General features: G+C 26.8%; 1 protein-coding gene across 4 annotated transcripts in view; it reads left to right on the top strand.

Annotated features, from left to right (window-relative positions):
- The window catches only part of LOC111633242 (Down syndrome cell adhesion molecule-like protein Dscam2), a 45528-nt gene extending 29340 nt beyond the window's left edge, over positions 1 to 16188 (top strand). The window contains exons 8-26 of one of the 4 annotated variants that reach the window (XM_023377779.1): positions 5324 to 5485; positions 6187 to 6477; positions 7316 to 7435; positions 7534 to 7707; positions 8271 to 8418; positions 8727 to 8875; positions 9236 to 9367; positions 10865 to 11035; positions 11125 to 11195; positions 11265 to 11493; positions 11594 to 11692; positions 12002 to 12187; positions 12575 to 12868; positions 12948 to 13118; positions 13180 to 13400; positions 14209 to 14266; positions 14702 to 14810; positions 14917 to 15008; positions 15925 to 16188. In XM_023377779.1, the coding sequence (XP_023233547.1) occupies positions 5324 to 5485; positions 6187 to 6477; positions 7316 to 7435; positions 7534 to 7707; positions 8271 to 8418; positions 8727 to 8875; positions 9236 to 9367; positions 10865 to 11035; positions 11125 to 11195; positions 11265 to 11493; positions 11594 to 11692; positions 12002 to 12187; positions 12575 to 12868; positions 12948 to 13118; positions 13180 to 13400; positions 14209 to 14266; positions 14702 to 14810; positions 14917 to 15008; positions 15925 to 15992 (2945 nt within the window). In that variant the 3' untranslated portion in view covers positions 15993 to 16188. Of the gene's footprint in view, positions 1 to 5323; positions 5486 to 6186; positions 6478 to 7315; positions 7436 to 7533; positions 7708 to 8270; positions 8419 to 8726; positions 8876 to 9235; positions 9368 to 10864; positions 11036 to 11124; positions 11196 to 11264; positions 11494 to 11593; positions 11693 to 12001; positions 12188 to 12574; positions 12869 to 12947; positions 13119 to 13167; positions 13401 to 14208; positions 14267 to 14661; positions 14811 to 14916; positions 15009 to 15862 lie in introns of those variants that run through there. The other 3 variants (XM_023377777.1, XM_023377778.1, XR_002758029.1) reach the window with 3 other exon arrangements.
- The last annotated feature ends 541 nt before the right edge of the window (positions 16189 to 16729 follow it).

Raw genomic sequence — 16729 nt, 5'->3', positions numbered from 1 at the left:
TACAAAATTTTCGACAAGTTCTTAATGTTAAAAATTTAAATTTAGATTTTTTTACGATGAATCATTATCTTCTAAAATAAAAAAAATTTGGTATGGAGTATTTTTCGTGATGATTATTATTAAAATGATATCTCTTCGATTTTATATACAAGTTATAACGTAGTGAGATTACACTTTTAAAGGTTTTAATTAAAAATTAAATATTTATAAAGACTATCGGGCAATGTTAATTAGGCTAAATATATCTGTAAACCAAAAATAAAATTTTGAATTTATTAGATATAATGCTGCACGTGTATTTAACGGATAAGAAAAGGATATAATATATAGGTTTACACCTATAATTTTTCTTTAATCAATTTATAAAGATTATAAAAGTTCTGATAGTTATAGAAAATTCTTAAAGGAAATAGCCATAAATTTTTAATAATAATTTTACTGATATAATCCTTATTAAAAATTTAATGCTGTTTACATAACATCAAATATCTTTATATTTTTAATCTCAAATTATATATTTATAACTTCAAAATAAATATTTAGTAAATTCTTACTTTAGTCGACCTCTTTAACTAAAAAAGTAAGAATAAATATGAGACTACTTGAGACTACTTGAGTAGTCTCTATAGACTCTGATGTAGGTGTGAGAACTTGTATGTTTGAGAAAATAAAGTCGTTAAAGTTTTGTTATTTTTTAGATATTTGGAGTTAGATAGACTATAAAGAATTTTTTATACTTTTTTGAGATTCATAAATGTTTAAATAAATGTAAAGATGTTATTTAAGTATTTCTATGCTTTTAATAAGTTATAAAATTCAATTTGAAGATTTTAAAAACGCTTCCATAAATATACAGTATAATATTATGTATGTATATATATTTATTTACGGTATATAATATTATATATTTATACTGCATCATACATATTATAATATAATTTAATGTGTATACAGTGTTTATATAACTTATATATATTTGTCTAGACTAATATATTGCACAAACATACACATATATAGCCTATTATTGATTGCACTTATATTGCGCATGCATATAGTATATGTTACATAAATTATATATATTTATCAAGATGTGCTGCAGCTTGCTCTAAACTGTTCAATGCTTGAACGAGTGTGTTACTTCAGGAATTTTAACGTTAAATCGTCCACGAAATCGCTCAATAAGCTTTAAAATCGCTAGATAAATATTGAAGATGGAAGGATATTAAGAAGCGAAAAAAAAAGAAATATGAAATTTTTATAGGATAACGTTTATAAATTAAGTACCAGCTGCATTCTTGTCACAGATGTTTACGGACTATTCTTGTAACAGCAAATCGTTATCAGAACAATGTGTGTAATAACCCTAGGGACATATAAAGGAGATCTATGATAGGGCGGTTCCTATATTCACACGTCTGCCTTATCATAATAATTATTACTTTTTGTTCTTTGGAGTATTACTGAGTTCATCTCCAGTCAATTTATATACAGTTTTGTACAGTGAGTTTAATTACACTTTTTTCCGGTTATAAATAATATCCCGAAATGTTTTAATCGATATTCTCTTCTGCACAGTTAAAATTTAAATTAGATGCCATTTATCCTTTATGTTTCGAAATTATTTGTATACTTTTTTCTTTCTTGTAATAAATTACACGTTTGCAATTTTTCAAAAATGGTTTTCCTTCCAACGACCGAGTAAGAAATTATGTAGAATTATTAATTTAACGGTTAGAACCGCGATAAATATTAATAAATCAGATTTATCCACGCTTCAATCGATGCTTTCAAATTAATAGTTATGTTATAGATAGTAAGCCAAACGTGGTATGTAATCCAATCAGGTCACTATCAGTAGCCAACGATGTGGTAGAATAGAATGAAGAGGTAATTTCTATCATACATTTATCAATGACAAGTATACTATTTCCACATGTTATATTCAAACTCTCTTTTTCTCCAGATACCAGTAGATTGGATTTGTGGACAGGTGAACTATCCGGTTTTCCAACAAATGGTGTGATTGTTGGGCTTGAGACAATTTTTCTCTTTGGCTGCTAATCAATCACAAAAGATAAATCACCTATGGGACTTACAAACCTATCTATTTTCTCGCCTTTAGAATCTAAAGACACTGAGTGTATTTCTATCTTTACTTACGAAAATATAAAGCCAAGCGATCCTCGTATCATCCAATCTAAGAAGAAAGCATTAAAGTTGGTAGTAAATATCATTTAAGTTATATCTAACAGTAGCATATTTATAATATATATACAATATACGATTATTTTAAAGGATATATTCTATGGGTACAAGTGTCTTTTATCTATTTTTACACAGAAGAAACAATACTCTATATTGTTTAAAGTATGAATGATCTTTAGGTTCTGCCAAGCAGCAGATTACGATAATAGGATAACCGAGTTGGTGTGCTAGGATTCGATTATTGAATCCGGTTTTTAGGATAAACCTCTATTCTAGCTCGACGTTGTTGTAGTAAAGTCTCTTATAAAATCCAATTTAGCCCAGACATCGAGTTGGCGGTTGGGTGATAAAATCTAAATTGCACTGTCATTCCACTGGTGTCCATATACACATACTGCCAGGGTTATTGTCTAATGGTATGACGGGGAGTCTTGTAATTTAAAAATATTAAATCGGTAATAAAGANTTACAACTTTACAAAAAGAGAGAAGTTGCCGATCTTGCCCCTATACCCGGGGCAACTTCGTCAATTTCTCTCTTCTTGTAAAGTTGTAATTATTTTAATTATTTTTATTTCCAAACTGATTTTAACCAGTTCTATAGTAAGGTAACATTCCAATAGACAATATGCAAAGCTTTTTTTTCAGTTTACAGCAGTATTTATTACACAAAATTTAAGTAAAGCTTAACATGCCGATCTTGCCCCGATCTCCCCTATTTATCGTAAATTATTTATTAATTATACAACAATTAATCAACTGGAAAATTTAAGGGAAAAATTATTAAAATTTAAAATGATTTAATTTTGAATTAATGATGATTAACATCCTGTTTTTATGTTAAAATAATTTAAAATTTGAAATTAAGACTTGAAAATATTTACAATAAAATAATTTGCCATTTATTAATTATTAATTTAGAACAATATACATTTTGTATATGTAATTATAAAAAAATGTAAAAATAACTAATTAAGGAAATTTAAAAATTTATAAAATATTTTATTTATTTAAATTCTGCTTTTAAAAAAACTAGTATTTAATTATTATAAATATAAAAATAAAATAAAATTCTAACCATCTATACTGTATATTTATTTTTCTAAAGATAAAATGTTAGTGTAATAATTAATATACAGTACATCTTTTCTTATTTTCAAAATTAATTTATATGTATACGTATATATTATTAAAGAAAATGTTATTTTATATTAATAAATGTATCCATATAATATAAAAAAATTTGATTTATTTCACATAAATTAAAAAAGAAATAAGGGAGATTAAATCTGAAAAATTTAATTAATTCAAAATCAAACTCTAAAACAATTTATTATTATTGTAAATTTTTTAATATAAAAATTTTAATTTTATCTCATGGAATATTACTAACTTATTGTTTTTTAATATATTATTCATATCCCACTATGATAATTTTTATTCCGAACCAATGTAAATGTAAATGAAGAAAACGAAGGTTTACGAGCAGAACATTGCTTTAAGTGAAAAATGCCTTGTCAGCCAATTGCAGGTAATACTCTTAACAGAGGTGCCTTGTCACAAGACGTAGTAAATGTGCCAATACACACCAAAGTAAATTGAATCTTTGAAGAAAAATTACATCAATGTGATAGGAACTTAAATCTTTAACTTAAATAGAAAGTATCTCGATACTAAAGAAAGAAATTGTCTTAACATTTTCCAATCAATTCAGAAAGATTTTTCATTACTTGCTTTAAATATATTGTTAAAAGCAGACATGTTTTTCTTTTTAATCAATTTTTATTCCTGTGAAAGCTTATACAGTATTTGCTATCTAATTTGAAACGGATTGTCGATGATGATCGCAACAATTTATATTACTTTATTCTATAGTTAAATATTGATTATCGTTGTTTAAATTATTTTCTAAGGTATCAGATTTTCAGCTTCAGGCAATATGTAAAATGATTAAAGGATAAAATTTGTTAAACGATCTAAAAACTATATAAGAACAACTCCTGAACTCCTGAACTGCTATTACGCCAACTAATGACTATAACTGGAATTCATTTATCATAAATATACGTTTTGTTTTATATTATAATTTTTATTTCACAAATATAAAGTTTAAAAGTACTTTAAAAAATGAACGAACTACTAATATTTTTCCCATTCATATAGGCGAACTTTTGATAAAAGGTTTCAAAATCGAATTGTCCCTATCTAACATGTGTTCAAAAATGTTTCAGATCGATGTAGTAGTTACTAGGCTTTTAAAGCGAATAGGTTGACAAAGATATGCTTTTAAAAAATTCCCATACGGTCCAACATTTTTATATAGGCTTTCATAGACGATAGCATAAACTCTTTCTTTTAAATTTATAAATATATATATATATTATAAATATAATTACATATAAAATTGTATACATAAATATAAACATCCACAACAAGGGAGGGTTATTAAAATTGTATATTTATAAACACAAGATTATGTAAAATATAAAATAAATGATATTTATTGAACATAACTGATATAAAGCCATAAAGCACTAAATTCCTCTTATTAATTACGAATCAATTATTTATTAATGTATTCCTATCTTTACTTAAATTCTGTCATATTATAATTGATAGGAAGGATAAGTTATACACTCTGTTAAATGTCATGACTTAAATACTAAATATCCTCGAATGGTAAGTATTTAAAATTCAGGATCACGTTTTATTTTAATCTATCTACAACGATTTGGTAAAGTTGGTTAACCCTCCTGGGATAGCTATACACTTAACTCTGCAACATCAGCATTTTGTTACGCATTATAACTCAAGTACTTCTTCCGGATGATAAGATACAATTGAGGGAAACTTGTCTTAGATATGATTTAGTCACAGGTATTAAATTCCTCCAGGTGCTATAGCCTTTATTACAAACCTACTGTTTACAAGTAAGGAGAAAAAAATTCAATCACACGCAATCTAGGGAAATTGCTTTTTTATTTTCCTTCTTCTTTTTTACGAATGATCACAATTTGAGAAAAAAAGCTTATTGTAAATTTCTTATAATCTTACTTATGTAATGTGTATATATATTAAACGAAGTATTTCTTGAAAATAATTATTTTCTGATGTTTTAGAGACTTTAACTCTCCCCATTGGTCAACATCAGCGGGTATTTCCTAATGGGACCCTTGTGATTGCTGATGTGGACGTATCACGTGATCAGGGAAGATACAGCTGTGAGGTATCCAATGACCAAAGAAACTCTGCTGAAAGAACCTTTCGACTTATCGTCAGAAGTAAGTGGCAGGATCCTTAACGATAGCTGATTAATGACCAAAAATCGTCTTGAGTTTCATTTTAAGTTGAAATTCGTTTTCTAGATGAGAAATGTGAAAACTTTTAAAATTATATTTTCTTAATTTAGTAAAGATAGCATCTCATTAATTTTTAATTTAAATTACAAACGATTTTCTTTGAAAAATAATAAAAAAAGAAAAGGGCGTGAAAGGGTAAAAAGTGAATTAATTTGAAAGAGGCAGTAAGTAAAGAATAAAAAAAGGCAATTCATTCAAAGTATAGGAATTCATATAGAATGCATTTTAAAATTAAAAATGAGATATTTCAATAGTGAAAACGATGTTCGTAAGATTAAATTGACCATAAGACATTCAATTTTTATCGCCTATGGACAAAAATCTTTAAATTTGATTTGTGACCTAACCATCCATTCCTTTCCTGTAATTTCCCTAACCATATCGGTTTCACACTCAACCAAGACAAGTAATAAATCTTATCACCTATTCTATGCATCCAGCATCTTAAATCTATCGAATTACAAATCTGAAAATACCAAAAACGTTGCCTACGGCCACCGACATTAAAGTTAGCATGTATTTTTCAAAGCTATCTACATTCGGCTTTCCTATAGGGAATAACATTCTAAATACTTCTGTTTGTTCGTCCTGCTTATATAAACATCTATACTCTTTACATTTAGGTGGTCCAAAGATAGCACCGTTTACATTTCAAGATGAACTTCATGAAGGAATGAGAACTGCAGTAACGTGTATTGTGGTTGCCGGTGATGGGCCTCTCATAATTAAATGGATGAAAGATAGCCGACTCCTTTCAGAAGAAAAGTTAAATGCTTCTATAATTTACGGCGAGGGTGGTTTTGTATCGACACTGACTATTAAAAAACTTGCTTATCTTCATAATGGAAATTATACATGTGTAGCAACAAATGATTTAGCTTCTGATTCGTACAGCGCTAAACTCACAGTTAAAGGTTAGTTAGTACTTTATTTATCAGATAAAATTTATATAAATTTTTCAAAAAAATATATTTTAAGAAATTTTATATGTTGAAATTTATTTTTTTGATTGTTATTATCTTGTTAAAATTCAAATCCGATTTCTTACTTTTCTTTTGTTAAACAATCTCTCTTTAATGACGAAGGTTTTTCTTTTGTTAATTTAAATTTCAATTGGCCAATTAAATAGAAGTTTCAGTTTAAAAATAAACTCTGTCTCATTTATTGGTTCATTTAAATTTAAATAGACAAATTACACGAGAGCGTAATAAAAAATAACGTCTCTTTCTCTCATTGGTTATTTGTAATTTAAATAGTCCAATCAAAAATATTTCTGTAATAGCTTTTTTTCTAAAGTAATTTTTTATGAAACATTATGAATTTTATATTGAAAAATAACTATAGTTTGATAAGAAACTACTTTATTTATTTTTCTTGTATTTTATCTATAAAAATTTTATATTTTGAAAGCATTCAATATATATTTATAGCTTATTTTTCTTTTAAATTACAAATATTTTTTAAAACAAAATACCTTAAAAACGTTTCCACTAACGTTTTTTTTTTCTTTTCTTTTTTTTTTTTGCTATTAAACTTCTACAAATAAATCCAACTATTTTTATTCCTTAAAAACTTATCTGAAATTATTAATTAATCATTAATATATTGAGTATATAATATATTTTTATATATAAAAATATATTTTTTAAAGTAACTTTTATAAAATGATTGAAGCATTGTCAGTTTTTATAGAAAAATTAATTACTTGTAAGAAGTCTTTTGACATTTTTCTCACCTCTCCATCTTATTTAGTTCCACCTCGATGGCTCTTGCAACCTAAAGATACTTCAGCAGTAGTCGGTAAATCTGCAATGATCAATTGTCAAGCTAGTGGTGTACCACAGCCACACGTTCGCTGGAAAGTAGCCACAGGTGAGAACAGAACTGGATTACAAAAAACACCATAACATCGAATTAAATTTAATAAAATCCTACTAAACTAAAACCATTATTTCTTTATATATATAAAGGTAACCAACCAGTAGAATATCGTACAATCATAAGTAGTTCTCATATTCACATTTTAGTGAATGGTTCTTTGAATATTAGAAGTGTTGAAGAAAACGATGGAGGTTTATATGTTTGCGAAGCCAATAATGGAGTAGGAAGTGGGATCAGTAGCATTATTAGATTTACAGTTCACAGTAAGTATTGCTTCTAACTTTTACAACACTAAAAATAAAACAAACTTCTAATGAAATGAGGTTAAAAACTTAAAATTCCGATTGTAATCCTGTATGGGGAGTATATTCATCAATAGTCTCGTTTGTGTAGAGAAAATTTCTATTCAAATTGATTGAAGAACTTTACAAACTATCGATTTTGTGTATACGGAATAATGAAGAATGTTTCGATCTATTTTAAAATCCGAATTTATTTAACGGCTTTTACGAGTTTATAAATCTTTCGGTTGTTTATAAATAAGAAAGGATAATTATCTGTTAGAATAAATATTGTTTTTTTTTTCTTTTTGGTTCGGGATTTTTTTATCGAAACAAACACGCGCACTCTCTTCTATCTAGAACAGGGAAAGAATTGCTAACAAGATTGAATCGATCGGTTGGCAATGATCCAACCCTGTATTGTTTTCTATATAGCATCAGGTTCCCTCCATAGAAAACTTTCATTCGATCAAGTATGTACATTAAAATTCTACAGAAACCTTCCAAACTTGGAAATCTTCATTTCTTCTATATCTACCTCAAAGGCATACCGAGGTTTGAGACCAAGTTTTTGGAGAAGAATTTTAAAAAAGGGGAAAGAGCTGAAATCGAATGTAATGCTGATGGAGATTTGCCAGTAGTATTCCTGTGGAGAAGAAATGGTATCCGATTTGATCCCGCTTCGGAAGCCAGGTAATTAACTTTAAAAATGTTTTGTAGATAATGAGAGGTTTGATCAACAAATTAAAAAAAAAGAAAACGTTTGTTTAGTTAAATTCTATAATTTGTGGTTTTATGTAATTTGTGTTTCGTTGTTTTTTCCTCCGTAATTACGCATTTTTTAAACGACCAAAGTTGTTTAAGAAGTCAGCTATAATAGTTTAATTAAATAAATTTGTTAACTTTATTTTAATAACTATTTTTTATTTTAGTTTTATGAAGTAATAATTATTTGAATCTATGGAAAAACTTGTAAACAGTTTTTTTCTAAATGCATTTAGATATTTATACGAAACGTTCGAAGAAGATAAAAAAGCAATGTCTAAAATCATCATAGCATCGGTTGAAAGAGATGATTCGGCCATGTTAACCTGTACAGCTAGAAACCAATACGGTGAAGATACTGCGAATATACAGCTAACAATACAAGGTAATTTTTTTTCTAAATCTGTAAATAATTCTTTAAACCTTAAAAAGGTTATTCTCATCTAAAATAAAATAATAAGTTTATATGTTGGAAGAAAAGAAACAGTAGAAAAAAAAAATTAAGATTTTTCAAAAAGATAGAGCATTAGCAGAAAGATTACCTAAACGCATCTAACCCATATCGAATTGCAGCTGCACCGAAGATAAATGATGATGATGATAATGATGATGGATGTGCAAGACGATATTGGTTTTCTCGCGAAGTCATTCTCAGCAACTATATTAGCATAAATATACTTAAGTATATTTTCTTTACTTTCAGCGAAAAAATTTTTCACTTAAAGTTCGTCTTTACTTATTTTAGATGTACCTGATCCTCCACAAAATATAGAAATTAATGAAGTCACTAGCAGGAGCGTTAGATTATCATGGAGCCAAAAATATACCGGAAATTCTCCTATTACAGAATATATTATATCGTGGATTCCTTCTGAAGGTATAATGCTGTAAAGTCAAAACATTAGTTACATAAAAATTGCTTAAAATAATTACATTCTTATTCTCTAATTTTAATTTTTAAAATATTAATTAACAGAACATATTTTTCTAAATATTTAAGTAAGGTTAACTTTTCTATTTTACTCGGTATATAAATTAAATTGATAATGGTGTAATGTTTAAATAGCATTTAAATTAATGATCATTTCTATAGTCGATACAAGTTTAAAAAACTGAATAAAAAAGAGATTAATTATATTTTCAATTTTAGATGCGATAATTAGCATAAAAATTAAAAATTTTCTTGTGCATTACTGATAAGATTAAGGGTATCAATATAATTTTTATTATGAAAAAACTCGTTTTTTACGTAATATAATGTGTTTCGAATGAGGATAATCTAAACTTGTTACTTCGCTTGATGTTTTGCGTTAATTATTAAATAAATTTGTGCTTCTAGAATGGCTTAATTTTCTCAGAAAAACGACTTTTAATCGTATAATAAGCACAAAATATTATAAATTTTATTCAAGTAATTTGTTTGATCAAGAATCGATGATACTCGTATGCAGAGATGAGTTTCTCCTGTTATTCTTTAATCAGAATCTATCAATAAATAAGATATAGACTATCTACGAGAAGATCAATAACTTTGAAATATTTACTTTGTTCATCTAAGTAACACAATTTAGTCAATTTGTGATTCTTTCTTATTCTCATAAATACATAATTCATACAGTGTAATCTGCATAATTCATCCTTCATCAAAAATGGGTCATACTGATTGCAATATCATCCATTACCTGACGTTTCCATCTCGAAATAAAGTATTTAGTAAAAAAGAAAATTTACTGACAAAAATTCTCTGTTGCTACTTTATTGAGACATTTTAATCAAATTTCTATTAGATAATGGAGATGAAGAAGTCAACCGTTCTCTGGAGAGATATTAAATTACGATTATTGATAATTCTTGAAATCTACAGATATTTTTATTAATATTAACCATAGCATATTTCTAGTTTTAAACTATAATTTAAATCTATTTAACTTTAATGGAAGCGCATTTTAGTGAAATATCTACCAAGATATCATATTAAAAGATGAGTAATGCATAGCAGCTTTTGAGACAAGATACAGTTCGTACTATAAGAGATTTGGCAACATTCATATAATCTGTTTTCATTAAATATAAGTTTATATAATAAAATTGATAGTAGCTTTAAGCTATAAATGTCCGTAAACTAATAAAGATAACATTAACATGATGCTCTTCGTTTAATATGAAAGCAACACATTTATTCTCTTACTAGTAACATTACTAAAATTGTTTCCATTGGCATTGTTAAAATTGCTGAGGTATATTTTTTATCTTTTTCAATTGAGAAAAACGTATGAAAAACTCAATAAAGATATTTTAACAATAACCCATTTTTCATTTTATTAAAGAAAAAACAATTTACTTATCGAAAGTCAAATATTCGTGTATACAATAGATATGTGGAAACAAAGCAAGGAAAATCATCTATCTGTATCAGGAAGTGAAAATACTGCAACAATTCGCGGGTTAAATTCCCAAACTACCTATTCAGTTAGCATTCGAGCATTGAACGCCTTAGGGAAAAGTGCTGCAAGTATACCTGTTCTAGCAACAACTTTAGAGGAACGTGAGTTATTGCATCATTTCACTAACCGATGTATTTTTATTCATTTTAAATATTTATATTTGTATAACGGAAAAAGTTTTCGTTCGTAGCTCCTAGTAAAGCCCCGGGTTCAGTCAAGGCTATGGCACATTCTTCACAAGTTGTAAATATATCGTGGGAGGTCAGTATCAGGAAATTAATTAGGATGACATGTTCTATGCAATTATTTATAATACATCACTTTTTTTAGAGGCCAGAAGTCGCTTCGGATTCAATAACGGGTTATTATGTCGGCTACAAACTGAAGGGAGATGAATTGTATACGTATAAAACTGTAGAAACTATACCAAATCAGAAGCAAGAGTTTCAGTTATCAGGATTGGCACGTTTTACTGATTACAGCATCATAGTACAAGCATTCAATAGCAGAGGAGCTGGACCTGCATCTGACGAAGTCATCGTTAGAACTCTCGAATATGGTAATGCATCATTAAGATAATTTGTTTTTTTATCAAGAGAATTTCAAAATCATTATAATACTATATACATTTAAGTCGAGTTTTTGTTGTTATTTTACAGATCGACCAACGGCACCAATTATGAAAAAATTCTTTACAACATCAACATCAATCAAACTAACTTGGGACATAACTCTTACTCCTTCTGCTCCTTTGCTCGGTACAAAAATTTCTTTAAAGAAACGTATTATTCAAGTTCATGTTTACGAAAAAGAAAAAAATATATATGACATGTTTTAAATTAAAGAAATTCTTTATATATTTTTATTCACAAAATTAAAAGATATAATTTAAAATTATAAATATTTAAAGTAAACAGCTTTAAATCATTATTTGATGAAATTTCTTTAAGATAGTTCATGGATTTTTTCTTTATTTTATAATACACTTTTGCTTTCGTCATTTTCTGTAACACGATAATAGATTACTGACTTTATAAAAGAATTTAACAACAATACATTACTTTTAGGTTATGTTCTTCACTATAGAAAGGATGGCAATCGATGGAGAGAAACTCGCATAATTGCAGACAGAAGGGATCATTCCGTTCACGATTTAGACTGCGGAACTCTTTATTACTTTTATCTCCTCGCTTATAACAGCGCTGGAAATAGCGAACCAAGTGAAATGATTTCAGCCAAAACAGATGGAAATTGTAAGAAATTGAATTAAGAAAAAATATTAAATTTTGTTTTTATATATTAAGCTCAACATAATGCATAATTTGATTATATAATTTTTTTTTAAATCTAAATGTTCTACCTTCTTTTAAATATAAGTTATAATCTTATTATTAAAAGCCATTAAGGAAGAAATTACCTCAAAAGATTTACTGTATTATTGATATTGTTATATTTATTTATTTAAGAGTATTTATTAAAAAGTAAACAATATCAATAAATAATTAAGAAGTTAATTTTCAACTTTTATGAGGAGGGAAAAAGAAACGGTTTAATATACTTAAGTGCTAAAAGAGTGGTTAAGTTGATCATCAATTTAGCCGTGTCCCACTTTCTTAGAAAGTCTTATTACTTTCTTTTAGCTCCAATTGCACCAGAAAAGTCGTATTTGCTGTCCGTAAATTCGACAACAGTTTTATTACATCTTAATTCTTGGCGCAATGGAGGTTGTCCGATTACGTTTTTCGTGGTTCAGTACAAACCTCAGGGACAACAGGAGTGGACTTTGGTGTCTAACAACATTATTCCGGATCAACAAGAAATAACCATTACAGATCTGAGTCCGGGAACGTGGTATACTTTACTCATGACATCGCATAACGAAGCAGGCTCCACTGATGCAGAATATGTTTTTGCAACGTTGACTTTAACAGGAGGTTTGAAACTTTAATCGTTATATTCTTTAATTAAGTCTTCATTATTTTTTTCTTTATAATTGTTTCTCTTGTACACTAGAACAACCTCCACGTCCAGCAGAGGCTAATGATGTTACAGCTATGTTTTATCGCCATTTAACTGTAACCGTTCCGATTGTCAGCTCTCTAATTGTCTTAATTGTTGTACTAATAGTTGTTTGCGTGATAACGCGCCGAAGGAATTCCGAACCGCGTCCTCATACTCCAGAAGGTATGAAAATTTTATAAATTTAATTATAAATTACTTAAATTTAATGAAGATTTTTCGTTAGGTGCCGATAGTAATGAACCAACTAAACATGAAAATGTTCCATTATCTATAACATATGATAGTACTCAAGAGCCAGTATATTTTCCAGAACCTTATGCTATGAGTAGAGTGTCAGTGTGTTCTCGAGATCACAGTTCCATACCGGGAAAACGAGGACATCTGGAAACATTTGGAAATACAAGGATTGGTTATACGTACGACATACCATACCCACCCAAACGAGTAAGAATATTATATAAGTATTATGTTTAAATGGCTTACTAAAAAGGTTTTAATTTTGTAAAACCTGTAAAGTAAATAAGACGAGAAATTAAGTGATTTTTAGGCATTAAATTTAACAAGTTTTATTCATATAAAACATCTTCGCGTTTTTAAGAACCTTCTTTTAATTTAAACATTAACGATTTTTAAGTAACCTGTTAAGATGGAAATCCATTCCAACAATTCTTAAATCCTATTTATACATTCTTTCCATTAATTTTTTAAAGAATTCTGTGAAACAAAACAATTTTAGCGAAGACTTTTAAGTACAGTACTTCGCTGTTTTGCAAAGTATTCTGTTAATTTCGCAAACTATTTAGTTTCTTTTGCATAATTATGGGTTTTTAATTGCAAAAATGATGTAGTAATATTTGATTTTAAAAATTTTTACGCCATAAAACTCCCCATATGAAAATACTTGTCTAATTAATCAATTTTAAAATTTTTCCTTGAACTTTACTCAACACTGGTCAATAAATCCATATCGATTATACGAATAAAAGAACATAAGAAAATTTAATTTAATATGTTCAGAATTTAGCAGATATTAACCTTAAAAAAGTACAATAGATGGTGTTTTAATTACTCTCTCTTAATCTATGACTAAATTAATTTTCTCCATATTTCCATATTTAAGAAACAAGAAAACAGTGTAAATTAAAAAATAAAATTATAATAATAAAATTTAAGATATTTAACAGTTGAAAAATATTTTAAAATGTCAATAAAATTAATTTTAATATTTAATATTTTCTAAATATATATTTAGGCTGAAAAAGATAATCCTTCAGAATTATCTCAGCTTTATTCAGAACATTTTGAAAAAGGTAAGTTTTATTTTTAAGTAATTATTAATAAAAATTAATTATATATTTTTATTATTTTCATATTAAAAATGAAGTATATTCATTTTCTTATATTCGTTTAGTTATAAACATTTTCTGTACATTCGATATCCTTAATTGCATAATGATAAAATAAAAGAACTAATTATTCCGTTAAAAAGCAAAACTTGTGAAAAATTCCCATTAATTATATATAATTTTGTTGTTTAGAATATTTAAAACGCGGAAGTCATTATTATCTTCATTAAAATGAAGATATTGTATTACAAAAATCCAAAATTGTAATTATCTAGAAAAAATAAAATATAAAAAAAAGCAAGAAATAGTCGTTTTGGCGTTATCGTGCGTTTCAATGCTATTTCTTGTAATTGTTTCAGTTACGTTTGTTTGAAGAAAGGGAAACACTAACATTTGCAGGTATATGGACAAGAATCTCGAGAGATAACGAAGCCATTTATGAGATACCCGATAGAGAACGAACTGGAAAAGGAACGAGAGAAAGGCACTGGAGAGAAGATGGAGATGGGTAGGAGTTGATGGTCTTTATATATTTCTACATATTATAAAAATGAATACAACAGTGAACTGGAACCTGTAACACCACCAAAGGATTGTCTTCTGTCGTCCTATAGGGATTCGAGCAGCGATTCGGACCCCGAACCTTACAACAGACAAGACGATATTTCCGGGATGAATCAATCAGAGGCCGAATGTGACAGATTATGTAAGTTTACATTTACGTCAGAAAAGTTTATTTTATTTTATTTTTTGTCAAAATTGTAAGATACATTCTGTTGACACGTTTCAAAAAAATAAATAAAGATGAACGAACACAAGTTATGCTGGCTATAGCTTATCTATAAAGAATAATATATTAAAGCGGATCAAGACACGACAAACAAAAATCCGTAGCGTAAGATATTGGATTGAATTCCATTCAGTCAATAGCACTAACTTGATGAAATCTCCAATCCTGTCAGACAGCTATTACGCTAAATAATTATCAAGTCATTCTTTTTTATATATTTACAATATAAAAATTTTAAAAATTAATTTTAAATCGACTCTATACTAAGATAAACTTTAATTTTATATTTACTTTGAAGCAGTACTTCATCAACAAAATGAGCGCACTGAATAAAAGAATTACATTAAATAAATGATTGATAGTAATGTTAAATTCAGAATTATGAAAAGGAAAGGAGAAAATAAGATTTTTAATATTCATAATAAATTTTATTTATATTGACATTAATATTATTCTAAAAAAATCTTATTACATAGAAGTAACAAATTTTAATAAGGTTTATTAAGGTTAAACAGGAAAACAATAAAAATTAATATCAATTAATTAGTTCAGATTTGACATATTTTACAAAGAAAATTATATAACTTATTAAAAAACGTTTACATTATCTTTAACCATTTAATTATATTATTAAATATAATTTATTAATGTCACAATTGAAAAGTAACATAGAAATACCTTTAAGAAATAAAAGTTATTTATGTGAATTTACTAAAAGAGTGAAGTATTGAAATTCTAGTAATTTTATACAAAACTGTTTTCTTTTCTAGATATAACGAAAGAAAAATATATGAAAAATACTTCCTGTATGATTGATTTTGTTTCCTTTTAGGGAAAACCTACAGCGGCAGTATATATACAGAGAAACGCTCGGTTGGTGAACATACATCTATGTCTTGAATATTGCTGATCCTGCAAATGTTAATAACAATAATAACAATAATAATACTACTACAGTTCGTTTCTGACTCGAAATGTACTGAACCTAAACCAGTCGGCATTTCTCAATATAAATGTCCATGCATGTTTTACAACATTGTAACATTGTCATTGATTTATCAGTTGAATAAATAAAATTTGAAAATAAAAATTTGAATTAGGGGAATAAAAATATATTTTATAAAAATCTTCAATATAGTTTGAAAGCAAAAATTTATATAAACAGTATATATCTATATATTTATTTTTTTTTATTATTTTACGAAGAATCTTGTAGTTGTTTCAACATATAGGTAAGGAAAATTATTTTATTTTATTTGCATTTATAAAAAAATAAAACAACTCATTTATATTATAATAAATTTAGCAAAAATATATTATTTTAAACGTTAATATCTTCATTAAAATGTACATCTTAAAATATTTAAATAATCAAACTTTATTTGTATTAAAATATAAAAGTATAATTTATTAATAAATTATTGTTTTTATACATCTTCTTTTATGTGATTTTATTTAGAAAATTTAATATATTCAAAATTATTTGTTTATATTTTGTATGAGAAATCAATTGTAAAATATAACGAAACATGCAAATTTATATTTCTGTTACGTAATTTTAATAAGAAAATTTAAATTTGGGAAAACCTATAAACGAAGTTTTAATATTTTAATTATTTATTTGTATGATTTTATAT

This window comes from Centruroides sculpturatus, unplaced genomic scaffold (genome assembly GCF_000671375.1).
Source record: "Centruroides sculpturatus isolate CEXI.00-Female unplaced genomic scaffold, Cexi_2.0 scaffold817, whole genome shotgun sequence".
In the NCBI taxonomy this organism is placed as follows: Eukaryota; Metazoa; Arthropoda; class Arachnida; order Scorpiones; family Buthidae; genus Centruroides; species Centruroides sculpturatus.
This window is presented reverse-complemented; position numbering and strand designations above follow the sequence as displayed.